Source organism: Anser anser (assembly GCF_964211835.1).
Source record: "Anser anser genome assembly, chromosome: 6".
In the NCBI taxonomy this organism is placed as follows: Eukaryota; Metazoa; Chordata; class Aves; order Anseriformes; family Anatidae; genus Anser; species Anser anser.
This window is the reverse complement of record NC_139726.1, coordinates 26,963,196-26,981,960: the sequence shown is the minus strand read 5'-3', so window position 1 is coordinate 26,981,960 and position 18,765 is coordinate 26,963,196. Positions and strand designations below refer to the sequence as shown.

The 18,765-nt window shown below is 36.6% G+C and overlaps 1 protein-coding gene across 8 annotated transcripts in view; it reads right to left on the bottom strand.

Annotated features, from left to right (window-relative positions):
• The window catches only part of PARD3B (par-3 family cell polarity regulator beta), a 536,941-nt gene that overhangs the window by 163,716 nt on the left and 354,460 nt on the right, over window positions 1-18,765 (bottom strand). For 7 of the 8 annotated variants that reach the window (XM_083842794.1, XM_083842789.1, XM_083842795.1 and 4 more), the window contains one exon: window positions 8,671-8,715. The exons of the other annotated variant lie outside the window; for it this stretch is intronic. In XM_083842794.1, coding sequence (XP_083698920.1) covers window positions 8,671-8,715 — 45 coding nt within the window. The remainder of the gene's footprint in view (window positions 1-8,670; window positions 8,716-18,765) is intronic. 8 annotated transcript variants of the gene reach the window in all.

The window sequence follows — 18,765 nt, the reverse complement described above, 5'->3', positions numbered from 1 at the left end:
TCATTTCACGGGGGTCGAATTGAAATACCTGTCTTTGGTATGTTTTCAGGACACAAGCTTCTTTCACAGAGAAGCTCAAGTTGTCCAGGACTTTTAGGTAGATGTATACACACTTCTGTCCTTAAAGTGGGAACATGGAAATGACTTCCATTGTTTAATCTAGCTTTTTTGTCGCCTTTTTTTTTTTTTTTTTTAACACCACTTTTGTAGTACAGATGCTGGGTGAGACAGTGAAATAAAGGATTCCACTGAATCTATGCTTTTACAGTGTCATTTTTTCTCTGGTCCAGCAGCTTTCCGTGATCACCTGGATCACCACATCCAGTCCCAATGGTTCTAAACAAAAATCTTTCCTCATTCTGTCAGAGCTGCTGTCTTACTCTGACTGGCACTTATGAAAGCTTCTCCTTGCTTGTCAGATTCAACTGCTCCCAAGGACAGCTCAACCACCTCTCATCGCCTTAGGGGAGGACCAGATGCAAAGCATAGCAGCCTGAACACAGCTAGAAGATGGCCACAGCCCTTTAACCAGCAAGTAACAACACATGGCCAAAAATACACAAAACCAAGTTTAGCTGGCCATTAAATAAATTTCTCTTAGTATATAAAGAAAACTCACTTTCAGTTTAGTCTTCGAGACAAGAAATAGAGACTCAAACTTGCTCCCCCACTTCCCTTCTTTCAGCACAAAGACATCTCTGAAGAACTGCAAATCTTCTTTCATCCATGCTTTCTCTCTCAGATGCATCTCTCTACCACCTCCCACCCCGGCCAACTTCCTTCAGCTCAGGCTGATCCCAGGATCAAAAACAGTCAGTTACAAAATCGCCCTCTCTTCTCCAGAACTTCCTTTTCCTTGCTCCCTTGGCTAAACCAGAAGAATACTGTTCTTTTTTGTAGAATTATTTCTTCTGCTAGGTAAGCTCCCCACAGCAGCTCACCATGGAATTACGAGAAGAATAATGCTTACGCAGGGGGGAAAGGGGCAGGAACACATGGCCAGGCATTTATGAATACAAAGGTATCATGAGACTCCTCATTTGGAGACAGGAAAACATTAAATCAACTATGCTATGTTATAAAACCTTTAATAACAGACCCTTGGCTTTGTAACCTTGCTGCAGTTGTTCTACGTTCAGCCCTGCTCTAGATCCTAAATCTCACACATGAACATTGGGGGAAACAGGTTTCTCCTGCAAGTTTGTTGCTGCAGGCAGCAGCTCAGATCTATTCATTTTAATGACTGCAGTTCAAAGAAAGATCAACGGGCACTACTCCTCCGTATCTTAACTCAATGCACACTAAGAGTCAGTCACAGAACACAAAGATAATTCATAAAATTGAAAAGAATAAATGATTTGAGAAGATTCTTGCAATTCAAGGATGAGACAGCAAGGATGCTCTTCCTTTTGCAGAGGTTTATTGACATTTTGTATTCCCTGTTCCTGGCACTACTGAGAAAGTAATTGTATCCATGGTGAGTAAAATACCACCTCTCTGTATTATTATTTTTTTAAATCAGTGTAAATTTGGCATTTGAAATTTTTAAGGGTATGGCTTAACATGTCAGATAAATTGATCTACTAGCCAGGTGCCTCTGAAAGGCACAATTCCCATGTCCATCCATTTGCAGTTTCCCTTCTGCTGACACGAGAGCTTGCCTCTCTCAGAAGAGTGGTTCAGGGAGGTAAGCCCACTTTTTCTTTCTTGTATTATTTTTTTGCTGGTTTAGTGCTCTCAACAGCTAAGCTGTAGGACTTGAATAAAAGAAATAATGGGAACCAGGCAGCTGAAGGTAGGTGGGAAGGTGACTAAATAAGCCTCTTTGGACATCAGCAAGCTTTTAGATTAATGCTGTAACATCAAACTGCACCCTCAAATGAGGGATTTTTTTACTTCTGTATTTTTTGTATCAACAGTTGACTTTCTCAGGACCTAACATAAAAGGGGTCACAACAATCATCATCACACAGCTAATAAAGTCTTCAAAAACAAATAAAAAATATCAGAAGAAGACTTACAGCTGCTGAGTTACTGGGGGCACAAAACCATTCCTCTCAGAGTAGAAGTGATAGCTAGTTTCCTTCCACAGAAGAAAACCATCTAACTAGGTTATCCTTGAGAGCTGTTTATCAGCCACACAGACCTGGCAGGCAAGAGAGACTGCAAAGACAGCCAGCCTGGCATTCAGAAATTATTCCAAAAAACAAACTGCTCTTGACTCAAATCCAATGATACAACAAATTCTGTTAATTTGGAATAATTGTTTGAAGTACAACAACTGAAGCGTTCAGCCTTCCTTTTCCTGAGTCAATGAAAAATCCAACTTCTCATGCAGGAGTACGTACAATTTGACAAGAGAGGTTGCTGTATCAGTCCCCTTTTCAATAGCCTCTTAAAAATAACTGATATCTGGAGTGTCCAGTTTGAGCTTCTCTTCCTAGATCAGAAAATACAAGAACTCAACAAGAATTCTAATGCTGTTTTCATCTCATTTCAATATGCTTTCTTATCTCTGACAGGTTAAACTACACAAAGTTCCAACAGACAAACAAACATTTTTCCTACTAAACATTTATACTTTAACCCTAACACTGTAAACACTAGATGAAAAAGTTTTCTCAAATTCTACCTCTTAAGAGTCACCACCACTCCCAGCACTAGCCAACGTAGATTAGAACAATCCGTAACATGGAAATCATTATATACATAAAAAATAAAAATAAAAATCAAGTCCACTAAAGAAAGGGTAGTAAAGCCATATTGGCATAGAGTACTAAGTACATTAATGTTATCTTCCTGGTTTCATTAGACACATTGTGTTTGAAAAGAAGACAAAAAAAGATGAGTAGGCAGAAATTGAGTAAAAGCTAAGCATTTTAACTCTAACAAATACTTATAACCCACAACTACATAATAGATTCTATGTAACATCTTTGACTTCAGACCTTACCAATTATAAGTACAAAAGAAAACATTAATTCCGCAACTGATGTGCAGGGAAAAGGAATCTTATTTTTTGTTCCTTGGCTGCATAAGTGAATACAGGTTCTCAGATGTCAACAACTACTTTGGAAATACACAGACCAGAAGAATGCTTTGCTTGAAATATAATCATAATTACTACTAATAATAGATACAGCAGAAAATAATCATCTATGAAGAGAAGCCAAAAATAAAAGAATGAAATTCTTTTGAAATATATTTCCAGCAATAGATCAGCAAGCTTAATGCATACCTTAAGATTCAAATCTTAGAGGAACATGGTATATGGGTAACCCACTGCACTGAACCATCACAGAAAGATAGTTGCGTTAGTTTTGTGTCAGTCAAGCTGAAATAGCGCAGAGCTCCACATTGGTTGAATTAAGGGAAAATCACTTTGTTCAGCTTCCGGAGCTGCCACAGTTTGCTTGCCTCCAGTACCCAAACCAACACTTGTGGGTTAGGTTTAGTATACCTGCTAAGGTATACTGCAGTCTGCAAAGCAGGCTATTCGTCATTCACACTTACAAGAATGATTGACATAGCTATATATCATACTCTTATTATCAAAGAGAAATAAAATGAACTAAAATCAGCCTTTTTCTCCTCTCACAAATACAAAGGCAATTGTCAGATTCTATGTGCCACAAACTTTCAGTTAGCGGCATGGTCCATGTCTGCATAGGCACTTCACTTGCATATGCCAGGCAGCTCAGCCATTTCCACAAGTCTTTTTGACTGTGGTGGGGATAGATGTAGTTACTATATAAATCTTCGTGAACTTTGTATTAAACCCAATGCCTCCTTTGAAAAGCTCAGCTGTAATGACATTGAGAGCTGTGAGAAGGCTTATTTAATAAAATTATGAGATTTGTCAAGAGGAGAGGAGAATGCCACTTCCTTAGACACTCTGACATAATTGTGTTACCTGGAAATCAAAAGCCAAACAGAAGCCAAACTTGCTACAATGGCACTGGTCTCATTCTATCCAAACATGCCCATGCCCATCCACTCAGCTTTCTGTAGTCCCTCCTATTCTCACCACTAGCACCGAGCAAAATCCTTGGTTAAAAGAAAGCATTTTGTGCAACATAAGTATGCATAAACCACCAGATTTTGTTTGTGTCCCACCAGCTCAAACTTTGCATGATCCTTCTGGTTTAAAAAGAAAATTTCTCCAGTTTTGCCTTCCTTTCTAAATCTGAACTCAAATTGCAGCAATAAGCTTAGCCTAGCACTTACTCACACTTTTATCAGAACTATCTTCAACACGCTAGATCCCGATTGCACCAGACCCTATCCTGTCCCTGTGAAAAATATCCAGTTCTTAAAATCATGTTGTTTTTATATTTGCAAACTTACCGGTGACAAGGCATACCTACGGTTACTAGAATGGAATAATCTACAGTATATAAGTTTTATAACAGCTCTTCTACTCTCACAAACACTTCTGAAAAATGGTTCTGGTGTTCAAATATGTCAGGCACAATGTTAAATGGTAACCCAGAGCCATCCTGCAATGGAGGCTCAGAACACAGATGGGGATCATCCTGTCTTAAAGTCAAAGGGAAGATTTAGTTCTATACTTGTTTGGGTACAACCTCAGTGCCACAAATTTATTTCATTTACCAATGCAACCACAGCTTTCGCAATAGTCAGGAGAGCCTTTCCTGAAGGTAAGGATGGGGCTTAATCCATTGCACTTTCCATAACCAATCCCAGTGGGTCATATAAAATTTAGCAATAACCCTAACTTTTCTACTACTGCTGTCCTAAACCATGCTATCTTAATTGTCATCCTAACCTTAATGAAACCACAGTAAGATATATCTAGTACAGAATGATTCCTGTCATTAAAGGACGCAAAGATGCACCAAGACCTTTAACCTACTTTATTCCAAGCAAACTCCAGTCCTAATCTGAATCCCATCTGAACAACAACTCAGTTACCGTACGAAGCACCAGTGACTGACTACCAGAGGAGCCTACCAGAGAGCTGGCACTCAACCCTCATCAAAGGCCTGAACTTGCAAGATTAAGCTACATACCCACCTCCTCAAACCCTCCTTCCCAGAACACCAATCCTACCCACAGAGTGAACCACAAGCAGGGTAACCACAGTGGCAGCAAAATTTACAAGGGAAAAAATTTGACCAGATGCATGCTTCAAACTACCCCACTGGGCCTTTTCCAACTCAGATCCTAACCCTATTCCTTGCCATACAGCATTAATTCAAAGTAGCCAAGGACTCGGCTTGGTGATGGAGCTATCATACATCATTCAGTCATACCTGTACCAACCTGTAGCCCAGTGACATGCATAGCAGCCAGCAAGAAAATAAGATCTTCAACTCATCTTGTCTCAGAACTGTCTCCAAATATACTCTGAGCCAAAAGCATGGTCTAGTGACATTAAAATAAAAATAGGAAAGCTTTTTTGCCCATTTTGCTAATTAATATGTCAGAGCTCATAAAGAAAGACTCATCAGCTTTTCTCCAGCACTGCATCATCTGAAAGAGCTGTGTCAGCAGAGACCTCAGCAGACAGTCAATACATATTAAAAGTGTCCTAAGCAGTAATTCAGAACAAGAAAAGAATTTTGGAAAAGAAAATAGCTGTGAAGAATTCAGTATTCTCTTCCAGTATTTGATATAAATCAGATTACGCGTGATGAAAAAACAATCCTGCCCTTTGCTAGCTGTCCTGTAATTGCTTTTCTAAAATGCTAAGAGTTCATGAAAAACAGAACTAATATTCACTGATTTTTCATTTCTGTAAGTTTTCTGTAATATAGAGGCACCACTTGTCTGCTTCTCATTCTCATTACTGGAGTTGTGTGTAGGAAATGCAGATTCACCATTGCTAAGCACACAGGTAGATTACAGGGGAAAGAAAAATCCTCCTTACAGGATTCAGGAAGACAGGATGCCTTCCACACACACTTTGATTGAACTCTGGTCTTTTCCAGTAAGGGGAAGTAGGCCACATCAACACAGCATTCCAGTGCATTTTCCAACAGTAATATGTAAAGCGTTAGCAACACTAAGAACATCTGTGAGTTTTGCAGGAGTCTTCATCTTCTGAAAGGACAGGCCAGCTATGGGAACCAGAATTCACCGATGCTTTTCTACTGTATTTCTTCTTTCTGTGAAGGTGAAATACAAGAACAATTCTCCAGCCATCTTCCCAAAGAAAATGTTTACAAGTTCGGGCTGTGTCCAGACATGCTTCTAAAATCAGATCTATTTTTTACGGGGAAAAAATATGGAACTGCTGCTTGTTGGTGCAATATATAAAAAGAAGGAAAGATGGGGCTACAACTACAGATCCTTTTAATGCCTTGGTCTTCTGCAGAGTTGTGATAACACTTTTTGAAATTAATACGTGCTACCAACTCCTGAGCTGCTGCTCAGTAACATGTAATATGCAAGGAATACAGTAACTATAACCAAAAGCTGAGACTAAATGCTTCAAGAGCCACTGCCCCAGAAGGAACAGAAAGGTTATTTCCCTAGAGAGAATTACTCAACTGTGTATTTCATAGAACAAGTCATGTCGAAGGAGAGAAGGGATAATTGCATTGATTGTCAGTAGGTGATAATTAATTCTGTAGAGAAATATGTTTAATTTCCTTAAGTCATCAAGAATGGGATGCAAACTCTTCTTTATGTAATGAGAAATAAAGTGTTTTGCTCCCAGCACAAGAAACTGCAATACCTCCCTTAGAGCTTTCTTAAAAAAAGGTACCTACAGGAAGGCAAGGAAAATTGTTAGGAATGAAAAATGTTAAACCAATAGTTCTGCAATGTGATGGAATGCCACCAACATGCATATATGATATAAAATTCCAAAAACTGTACAGTAAAAATAGGGATGAGGTAAAGAGAACTTAATGTTCTTGAACAATTTTTAAAATAAATACTTTAAATGAACAACAAGAAAGTTTAAAGTACATCTTGATTTCGTATTTTGAAGGGATAGGAAATGGAACATGGGGGAGAGGGGAGGTGCAACACACGCTTTTCAACAGTATTTGAATAGTATTTAAAGTGGACAGAACCAAGAAAATCATTCACACTCTATCCTTCTCAGAAGTAGCTAGCTCCTTTCATTCTAAAGGAGAATAATAATAAAGAATAATAAAAAAATAGTCACAAACTGCAGGATATTTTGGCTCTATTGCTTAGGTGATCATTGATTTCAGCCTATTGAAAAAAGATCTTAGCTACATTCAAGAGGTCTATGAGGGGTAAGTAACGCAAACAAGCCAGAAGTCAGTAAGCACGGGCCCACATTTTCATATAAAATTATTAGGTGTCTTCAAACAGAAAAATTTGGAAGCTGGTGTTTTCAATGATCTGGAGAAATGTGCGGAAGAAAGATCAAATGCTGTTAAAAATGATACGAAGCTTAACATATCTGTAACAACTGACTGCCAAAGAGCTGTGATCTCACCAGGTTTCCTTCCAAAATTCTTTGATAGCAGTAAATTCCACTGATCTTTGGAAAACTGCATGATATTGCATGTTTATAGTCGTTTTTCTGCATAGGAAAAAAAAACAAGGGCAATGCCCTTAGCTTCTCCTAGTTGAGAAGATCATTTCTTTGAAGCTTTCACATTCCCAAAACAAAAAGTTGAAAGAAGTTTCTTCCCCCAGGAGTTACAAGACATATGAACTACCCCTTTATTCAGAAAGGGAAGCCAAGAGGTTCACAGACTAAGGAAAGAAGCCAAAAGAATGTAGAAAGAATTTGTCTATTTTAAGTTCAGGAAAAGGTCCTCAGATAAGGAAAATCCACACCAGAGAACTACAAGATAACAGAACCAAAGGAGGACACACAGTTGTACAGAGAAGGAATACGATAAACAACCAGGAATCTCATATTCGACCTTCCTTCACATGAATTCAGCTTTTCAGTTCTATCAAAGGAGTGGAAAAAGGCAACATGCAATAATGCAGCAAAGGGGCAGCCAGAAACTTCGGGGCTTTCTAACATTAGAAGAGATTGCTGAATAACTTGAGTTTTCTAGAAAGTTTTCAAGGTTTCTCATGTCAGCTTATCTGTGTCTTGTGAAAAACTGCAGTCTTATATGACGTTTCCTTGAAATTTTTATAATACAAGAACTGCAAGTTGTACAGTACCATGGTGTGGTTTGTGCAGGTACAGTAATGACAGCAGTATGGACCTTTTTTTCTAATTTTTTATTATGATGGCCTAAAAAGTTTTAAAATAATCTACTACACAAACACAATGAAAGGAACTATGACCTTTTTTTAAATTGTAGAATATTTTTTGTATTATCTTCAATATTTCTGGTAGTAGAAGTGAAACTCAGAGCAAGGAGAAAAAGTAATATTTATGTTTTTCAAAATTTATATTGCTTAAGTCTCCACACTCCACAAGACATGTTGAACTTGCCCTGATTTGAACCCTCATCTTCTGTTTCCAGCACCTTTACTGAAAAAAAAAGTTATAGTTCTTCCTGCAAATGACTCAGCTACATACCCTGCCTGGCACACCGCAATCCCTAATTCATCGTTGCACAAGCTGAAGTCAGGCCATACAAAGTAATACCTTAATTTGCAAAGCTAGTCCCCACAGTTTCTGTAGGCTGATTTCATTTACTGCCCATACTACTTTAAAGTTGCTGTCTCTTCCTCCAAAGTAGAAGAACAGTTTACCTGATTTGCATCCAGCCAATGAACCAACTTTGCTTTCATCTGCCACTGGGGGAATAAAAGAAAAGACACAAAGATCAGAAACTTATTTAAATTCACAAGCCTTTGAAACACTGTCAAATAATTTCAGACGCGCAGCATCCTAAATCTTTAAATTACAATCATTTGTAAAAATTCCTTCCCATCCCCCCAATCCATCTGGGGTGCTTCAAAGTCCGCATACCTGAATCAAAGCCCACTGAAACCAATAAAAAACTACCAGCAGTCCTTGTGGATTACATATCAGGACCTCCGCACTTACACACTCAAAACCGAGTTGTCAGAAGAGCAATTGCATTTGTAAATAACTCATCTTGCCAGACAAATTATGGGGCATAGGAGAGTTGTAACATTTTCAGATCAAAGACCTCAATTGGTAAAAAGAATCCAGATGTGGAAACCTTCCCAACCGCAAGACATCTCACTGACTCACAGGACCATCTGCAGACAATGAGGTCTCCAAAAAGACGATCTTTTGGAAGGCTTGCATTTTTTTAATGTTATGATTTATTTTTATCTGCTAATCATACCTGTGTAGAATTTCACATCTTATAAAGAAAGATGTTTGCAGTAGTAACAGTTTGCAGACTAGAGAACAATTTCTGAATGTAACAAAAATTGTGATTTTTCTTTAGTCACTGTAGTTCAGTTTATTATCATATATCTCATGAAAATAATTAAAACACTTTCCCAGAGGGCTGAGTGGAAGAACCAATCACTATTTCTTAAAATGAATTCCATGCAAAGAAATGGTGCTAATGTAATGTAAGGGATGATAAAACAAGCACAGGAAATGAATGTTAGGCTTGAAAGCTTATCCTTCACTGTGTGCCCAAGCACTCCCTTATATTATGCCTTAAAATGTGATTTCTTTATATGATAAAATAAATTGTCAAGTCATACCAGCAACACTATAAATATGAACATACACAAGCTTTATATAGTGATCACCATAAAAACTTTGCATACAGGGTTATCTGTAATGGTACAGGGAGATGCTATTTTCTATCCAGGGAAAAGCTGTGCAGTAGTTATTGACATTTAGCAGCCATTCCTAGGAAAAAATATCATAGTAAATGTTCTTTTATGTTGCCTCACTTTTAGGAAAGCTTTCTTTTTTTTTTTTTTTTTAAAGCCCAAATCCAGTACCAGACTGGATTCATGGAATCCACAACTGGAGTCATGAATCAACACCTGACTGTTGTATCTCTTCTCCACCTTTCTAAGCTGACTGTCAACCATTTCCTCATCAGTAAAATTGACATAGTTTAATGATGTTGAGAGAGACAGATGCAAATAAAGTAAGATTAAAGTAAGACTTTGGCATGTTATGCAGAGATACTGCAAGGCAAAATATCAGTGAGGCTAGTAAAAATTAATGGTGGTTACGTACTCCTTAGTCTTTTAGCTTTTCTTTAGCTTTTTTTTTTCTTAGTCTTTAGCTTTTCTTCTAGGTTTTTGTAGTACCTGGAAATGATGGTAACTATTCATATCCTTGCTATGCAGTTTAACTGATCCTGTAACTCAAAATGACCAGAAAAGGATATTGTACAAGGACAGTTCAAAATCTTTTTTGTTCCTCCTTCCCCCCTAATTTACCTCCAAGGAGAACATAGAGTTGTCACGGAAAACTTTACCGCCAAAGGTTAACATTTTGACAAGTTATGATTGTGTGAAAACAAGGAATCATAATGGAAACGTATATGCAACTTTAATTAAAATAGTCCCTAATGTCAACCACTATAATACATAACGATTACTTGGAGTAGGCTATGTTACACTACATGGGAGCTTGAAAAATAATAGATACCAAGATTCACAGCATTTTTTTAAACTATGTTGATGATTGCCTCTGCCTGAAACTAAGTTTTATATTTTTAACCATCTGACTTAATCATACTTTACACACTACCTTCACACATAAAAACTAGATTTTAACACTGGAGGAACAAAGAAAGAATAAAATGGTTAGAAAATGAAAAATAGTAGAATAGAAATAGTAGAATAGTAGAATAGAATAGTAGAATAGAAAACAAGGATAGCATTATGCATTTAAACACACACACAAAAATTGGGAGAGAAGAAAATTAAAGATTTATATAATAGTTTGAGCCTTCCATAAGGTAATTTTCATTTCAGGAGGTATTACCCTTGGGCAGTGACTTTGAGGATGGTCACCTTTCATTAGACTGAACGAGTGGCACAGACAAGTCTGCTGGATGAGACTTCCACTCATTAGTATCCCTTTTCCTCTGGGAACAAAGAAAAGATGACAGAAAAGAAGGAAAAGGCTAATGGGAGATAATTACTCATTTCCTTCAACTACCTTATGTATGCATAAGTTGAAAATTTTGTAACTGAAGACTTTATATAGGAAGTACATTAACATGTCTTGTTCCACAAAATGGTATTTGAAAATACTTCTCTGCATGATGTTCAAGATTGATGCAATTGTTCAGTTACAACAGAAGTAGTATTTCTCTGGCTGTCCTTCCTGGTTTTGGAAAAAAAGTACCAGCTAAATGGAAATTTCTTTAAGTTTATTCTAGTGTTGTTTTTTCTTTGCAGAAAGGCACCTGAAATATTTTAAACAGGGAAAATATACTGTCTACCTTTAACACTAAAGTAAAAAAAAAAAATCTTTTTTTTTATTGCAACATCAAAAAGTAATTACATTGCAACTAACTATGAACAATTTCAGCTCAAGAGGATCACACTTGGGAATGCTCAGTGCCAGACTGCAGTATATCAGGAAAACGTTTATAACAAAATTTCAACTGCAACTATTTTTATGGGAACGCTATAAAGACTATGTATTCTTAGGCTAGAATTGACGCATGCAATGTATTTAAATAAAAAAAATCTTGGAAGGATCTGTGCAAGAGAGTAAATACATTCACAAAGAAGAACCTTCTCCTTAACTTGTAAATCAAACAAATAGGTTACATTTTTAAATGTCCTTGAAACTCCGGGTATGTTAGTTCATGAAGCTATCAGTGTTTGTGAGCATAAAACATGCTATCTCTTTTAAAACTAACACCTATAATTTATGAACCGCATTTTTATCACAGAAGCCAGTTAGATACTCATTGTCAGTACTTGAAGTAATTACTGAAATGAAAGTGACTGAAGTTCTACAGCTATTTAAGAAAAGCACAGACATTTGGGCGACTAGCAAAATCACAGATTATGTAAAATGAAGTATTACTAAGACAAACAAGTCTCTCCAGCTCATAGCAAACAACTGATACTTTTTTCCCATGCCAACAACCAAAACAAAAGGTTAAAAAACTGTATGTCGGGAATAATCAGTTGTATTAGAACGTCCTATGGTAATATTCCTGAATGCCATTTTGCTTTAAGAAACTAAGTAGTACTATTCAGCAACAGTAAAAGCAACCACAAAACATCCATATCCTTCCACTTAATCTTTTGATCGCCATTTCTGTACCCCACTCAATATAACTAGTGTAGCAATTTTATTTCAATTGCGTGATTTTCAATGGTTTAGTACACAACAGATCCTCCGCACTGCCTCAGAAACAGTTTGCATCTAAATACTGTCCAAGTTTACCTAAAGGTCAAACTTGTTCTGAACTATTGTTTAGAGAAGTGCAAAGCAATGCTGCTGCCAGCTGTGATAATCAATTTTCTTCTTTTCTCCCAGTACAATCTCTGTGCAATTACATCATTTTTCCCCAAACAAGGACTCACTACTATTCACAAGATACAGGGCACTAGTCTTCAACTCAGTGCCTCATTTTTGAATGATTAGATTTGCCACATTGCCCAATAGCTACTTAAAGTCTTCTAAATGCGTGGAAGTTAATTGCATTTCTGTTGAACAAACTGAGACATATGTTTGAAGACCAACTGCAGTTCTGCACTCACAAAAGAAGCAAACTAGGATTTTTTTATTATTATTTTTAAATTATAACAAATGGGGGAGGAAAAAAAAAGTGCCTAAAACATCAAGGAATTGCCTGGAGAACGATTTTCCATTATCAATCTGTATGAAGTGCACTACAAAATTTCTTACAATTAATCAATTAAGAAGGGCTGTATTCCCAAACCATACACACAAATGATGCTTCTGTCCTTTTTAGAATCTGCCAATTTCTGTGGTATAAACAACACATGAAAATAAAGCAAGGCAACAAAATGTTCACTGCTTTTTCCAATGCACTGTATCCATACCCAGCCCTTTCAGCATAATGAAGGCACTGCATCAGCAATTAATTTTAGTCAACGACACTGCCAATGACATAATTCTCCTGCCATATTTATTTCCTTGGTGAAGCATTTCCCCTTCGAGGAGTGGCATAAATTACTCACAGAGATTGTGTCAAATGCTGGCTCACAACCATCACTTAGAAAACGCTGTTAGCTGTTCTGGGGTTTCATTGTAGTACCGTGTACAAAGACCAAAGACCTGTTATTAAAATCTACTGAAGCAATAAACTGTGCATATTAGGAAGGAAAACCTTGCACAGTCTTAAAATCTTTTCCTTCAATAATTCTCTCTATTCCCCTCCCTAGTGATGGCAAAACTTTACAGAAGGGGCCCATCTCTCCAGTTCTGCAGTCTCCTGGATATCCAACACCTACGCATTCCTGAAAGGTTTTAAGTCCTTGATAGGCTCCTGTTCACTTCAGTGTTGAACAGCAGTAAGGCTAGCAGAAAACTTGCACGAGGATTAAGGATAACTTTTATTCATGTGGTAACAAAGGTAAATCCACTCAGCTTGGTGTCATCCACAGGCTTGCCGAGGGTGCACTCCACCCCAGTATCCATGTCACCAGTGAAAATATTAAACAGTACCCATCCCAGTACAGACCCCTGATGGACACCACTTATCACTGGTCTCCACCTGGTATGTCAGTATGCAGAAATGAGAATACAAATGCCTAAGCTTGCATTCATTGCTACTGACAGAGATACACACTTCATTTTCTTCTATTGGCACAACAGTCCCTCATTCCTGAAGGTGACACTACTAATTGAGGCCACCACTGCTTTTTTTTACACTTCTGTTGTCCTTCTCTCTACCTCGCTCTCACCTCTGTTCCAGTGAAACTGTACAGGGCTAAAACTGATCCAACTCACCCACTACACATCTCCTGCATGTTATTAATACTTCTTCCACACTCCTATGGTTAAACCACAAGTTCCTAGCCTAATCTGTCATTATTCACTGGTTGAGAATATTGATGGAGAAAAGATTTAAAACAAAGTGTTCTTAAAACTATTTTGAGATTAAGACTTCTTTATTGTCTGTACTTTCTCAAAGCAGAAACATTAACTTAATTGCTATTTTCTACCTCTAATACTTCAATAGTGCAAGTACATTAACAGATCAACTTGCTTCAAACTTAGACTAAAGCTGTGTAAGGAACTACCACCTCAACCATGTGTTACCATTTTCACAGCTCCATCAACATCACAGATCATAGGATGTTCCCAGTCAGCTCCACAGCAAACATTCTTGAATCCTAAGAGGTTTCTACAAAACCAGTCAAATAAGTTAATATTCCCTCCTGTCCTCATCTTTCCTTATGTCACAATTCACCTTCCCCTCAAACACATCACCCCAGATTTGGTTTAAAACTTTGTAAGAGGAATGACCTTGCTAAAAGCCTTTCTTGTCACAAAGAATAAAACAATCTAATTTTCAGTTCAGTCCCACTGTGTCCCTATCACTTAATAACTGATTTTGTTTCATTCCCTACTTGCAGACCTCAAGAAGAAATTTGAAAATTATTTAAACCAAGAAAACTATGTGCTGTGTTCAATTCTAAAAATTTGTTCTGCAGAGTGGCCTTGGAAAACAGGTATCTAAACTGACACTACTATGAAGTTGTTAATGACATGAGCTAGGAAAAGTTTAAAACATCTCCTGGCCCTTGATCCCAAAGACAATTACAGCCATACACATTATAGGTTTTCCTAAACCTATGACATTTTTCTTTCTGCAAAGTCCTCTTCAAGAGATGGTTTGTTACATTATTGTTAAAGTCCAGTAGCACCGAAAAGCCTATAGAATTCTGAGCCATTTTCTCAACATTTGTGTTCCTATGACCTTAACTGGCTTCTAAATGCAAATCTGAAGTTGGTTCCATACATACAACCTGGTTAACAACAATAATTTTAAAACAGCACGCCACTTTTGATGACCTACCAAAATGCATTCTTTTAATTGCATTTGAATGAAATCAGTGCTTTAACTGAAGAGCAATGTCCATTAGCTCTGCCAGGTTCTCATTTGTTTACCTTTTGAGATATTTATTTCAATATCCAAAATTGCAAACAGAATAAGAATGATCTGGTTCGTAGAAAACTGCAAAGGTAACAGCTAATAATACTGATTGCATTTTCCACATCCTTCTATAAACACTAGTTTCTCTTTGTTTTAAGGTGTTTTAAAACTATATACTGTTGTCTAATGCATCCCCTCATTAACAAAGAAATGAGCATTTACTTAAATAGTGGCTTCCTGGCAGAATACTCCATACCACTTCTTGCATATTCACTTGCTAATTATTCTTAAATACATAAATGAAGTTGGCAGATATTTTTAATAAATATGCTCCAAGGTTAAGTGATTCTGAGTATGTCTAATTATGTTTTAGCAAATAATATTTCACTCACATTTAAAATCAAGTAAAGGGTATTTCCATTTCTTCAGCCTTTAAAGCTTAATCAGTTAAGATCTATGGGTTTTTGCTCTTTATGGGGAAAGGAAGGTGGATTTGAGTAGTACCTTGGGATAGTGGTCATGGGTTATTATAACAACATCCTTAAATATAAATCTACAAAGCCTGAATTGATACACAACCAAATTGTTATATACTCATATGATTCAATTTCATGCTGCTTCAGGTTAAAACAAGCCACACTTTCATGTGTTTGAATACAAATCCCATGGCTGTAGTTTTTACAGTATATTTCTGCATAGCCTAAATCATTCCTGTGCATAAAGATTTACAGAAAATAAGGGTATTAGAGATAAATAATAAAACACCTTTTTTCCTTTCTTTTTCTTTTCCTTTTTCTTTTAATACAACAAGAAAAAAAATCCATATTGCTATTTTTTTCCACAGAAATTACCTTTTAAATACTGTTAAAAGAAAGAAAAACCACTACTGAAAATGGATTCTGATGAGTGGTTATAAAGAAGTTATTTTCTACACAACCATGCTTATGTACAGGAAAATGTGTGCACATAGAAGGAAAGGGAAAATCATCTTTCCAATGACTTGTATAGAAGCCATTGATCTCTTCTTCTTCATTTTCATTTTCATCTGCCATTAAGTTTAAAAAAAAAAAAAGCGTACCACTTATTTGTGGAGTGGGAAGGCACAATGACACATGTATTTCTAGCATTTCTGCATTTGTTTTGCTAGTTTTTAACACTGCGCTATAAGCACAAGTTCAAACTTGGCAAGCAGCCTAAATCTAATCAGTACAGGCATGTAATCCAAGCCAGACTTTGGCTGGCCCTGCACAAATTCTTGAAATCATGGTAAAAGGACACTTATTTTCCCTGCTAATATATTCAAACACCATCACCCATAACATAAATTTACACTACCAAATGGACATCTCAAGTGCCACGATCAGTAAAAGAAAATATGTGGCTGTGCTCTTCTGTCACCAGTTCAGAATAAAAATAGACAAGGCAAAGAAAAAGATATACCATAAGACACGGGATAAGAACTCTATCAGTGATCCAGAAAGTGCTGTCATTATCTCAACACAGCAGCAAGGAACAACACTGGAACTTAGAGCTGATATGGAAATAATCTGTATCCTATTATCCTGAATGAAGCAGTAGATTTCAAAAAGCCTTAGATCGCTGACTAAATAATGGATGCTAAAGCACAGAATCAGTCACACTGCAAACTTTCCAACTGCCTTCATATACCTGGTGCAAAGATGTCTATATGGATGAGGTAGGATTTTCTGCTCACACCTGCAAAACCAAATAAGATATCACACTACCACTACTATTACACTACCATAGATACTTTTTTATATATATTTTTAAAAGATATACTACAACAGTATCACACAGATACCACTGATTTGTTTATAAAGTGCATTCAAGCGAAAAGTAACTCATCCACAAATAGAAGTTCTTCAAATACATCTCCAGACATTGCCAATTTTGGATTCAAGTGATTTGTGAATTTAGCTGATAAGGTTCATACAACTCACGGCACATGCATAACAACACAGAACCCTGCCTGAACAATCAGGTGGTTCATATCTTCTGCTGCTGTCCAACTGCTAATCAACAACACAAATACACAAAGAGTCAATAAACTAAACCATTTCTTCCTATTGGTGAGTAACCTACAGCTTTTGCTGCATGTGCCAAGTCCCTTTCATTGTAAGATTTGATATGTGGAATGACAATAAAATGATGCTACATGTTAACACTACTGCACACTATTTGATCACCCCTCTTTATATTCTGATACTATTCACTGAGGGTACCAATTTACAATTACAATAATTATTATTTTGTAAACAGATATGACTGGAAAACAGATTAAGCACTCAAAGGTTTCTGGGCCTAAAATATATAGAAATAAAAAGATGAACATCAATTTTAAATGGGTTTTCGTTGTAAATTTGTATAATTATAGACTAGTCTTTACTTAACAGATTTACTTCTTGTGCATACATCAACCTTGATCAAAACCAAAAGATCCTTACTGTATAATTTCATTAGCTCCCTAATTTAATGAGTTTAGTATATTGTCATGAGGTTCCCAGTCTGTAGCAATATGTGGATTCTCAGGCCTCGTGTTAAAAATTTTCTGTTAAATTTTCTGTTAATTTGATGATCCTTCTGATGATGCCGTTGTATAATCCATGCAATTTTCATCTCCTAACTAAGCATCTAATGTATTACACACATATTTCAAGGTAAAGTACAATGTTTCATAAGGGGATAGCAGTACAGATTTCACATTTATACCCCATATTATGCTAATTCTGTTGTCTACAGAGTTCAGGATCATATTTTGGTCTAGAGAGACCCAAGTGATTTCTGGACCTTGTAACCTTAAAGACTGTCTTCCCACATCAGTGGTGACACACAACTCAGAGACAATTTGTTTTAAAAGGAAAGAAACTGAATTTAAGTCACATTTTGTAAAGTCTCAAAGTTCTCCTCTGAGACTTCAATTCTATTATTTTTCTGTTCATCATATTAACTTTATTTATTTTGGAAGGGGATTGGAGAACTTTAGAACAAAAGAAAAGTAGTAAGTATACAGCATCACATGACAACCAGAAAAAGGGGGGCCTAGCAGTTATAAACCCATTTTCAGAGAGCAAAAACTTCCTTTGTTACCAAATCCGCTACAAAATTCCTCTGTGGTAGCCAACAAGTCATTCTTACAACCACAACTCTGGGTCTGGAAGCAAAAGACAGCAGCACTTCCCACCCTATTTGTGCTGGCAAACATCACACTGAAATCAATAATGGGTACTTAGCTGAATGTTGGAATGAGAAGTTACTATGGGTCATGACTGTAGTTAAATAATATGAAAAATATAAAAGCAAACTAATATATTTTCCTTCTCCAAAAGATCTGTTTTGGAGTGTGCATTATACTGATGCTCTATTTGAAAGAACAGTTTTAGATACTAAATTATTGGAATTTTATTTGCATTAGAAGCATTTATATTGCAGTTATCTCATATTTTCATATTTCTTTTCCCTTTACCTTTCCAGACTAAACAGGCTTCTGCTTATAATCTTGCTTAAGGTGAAAAGTTGAACAAAGTGTTTTACTGCTTGCTAAAGAATGACTGCAAAATGTCCAAATTTCATTTTTCTATTGGGTAAACAACTTGTACCTGAAATGCTAAACTCAGGTTTCTTTCTCAGTCTTTTTTCCCAATAAGTAACTAGCAGCCTTATAAGGAAATGATTACATGATTACAGTTGGGCCCATTTCCTTGATAAAACAGAAATGAACTAAAAAAAAAAAAAAAAAAGGATAAAACATTACTGTTTCCAATCATTACCCCTTTTGTTTTTT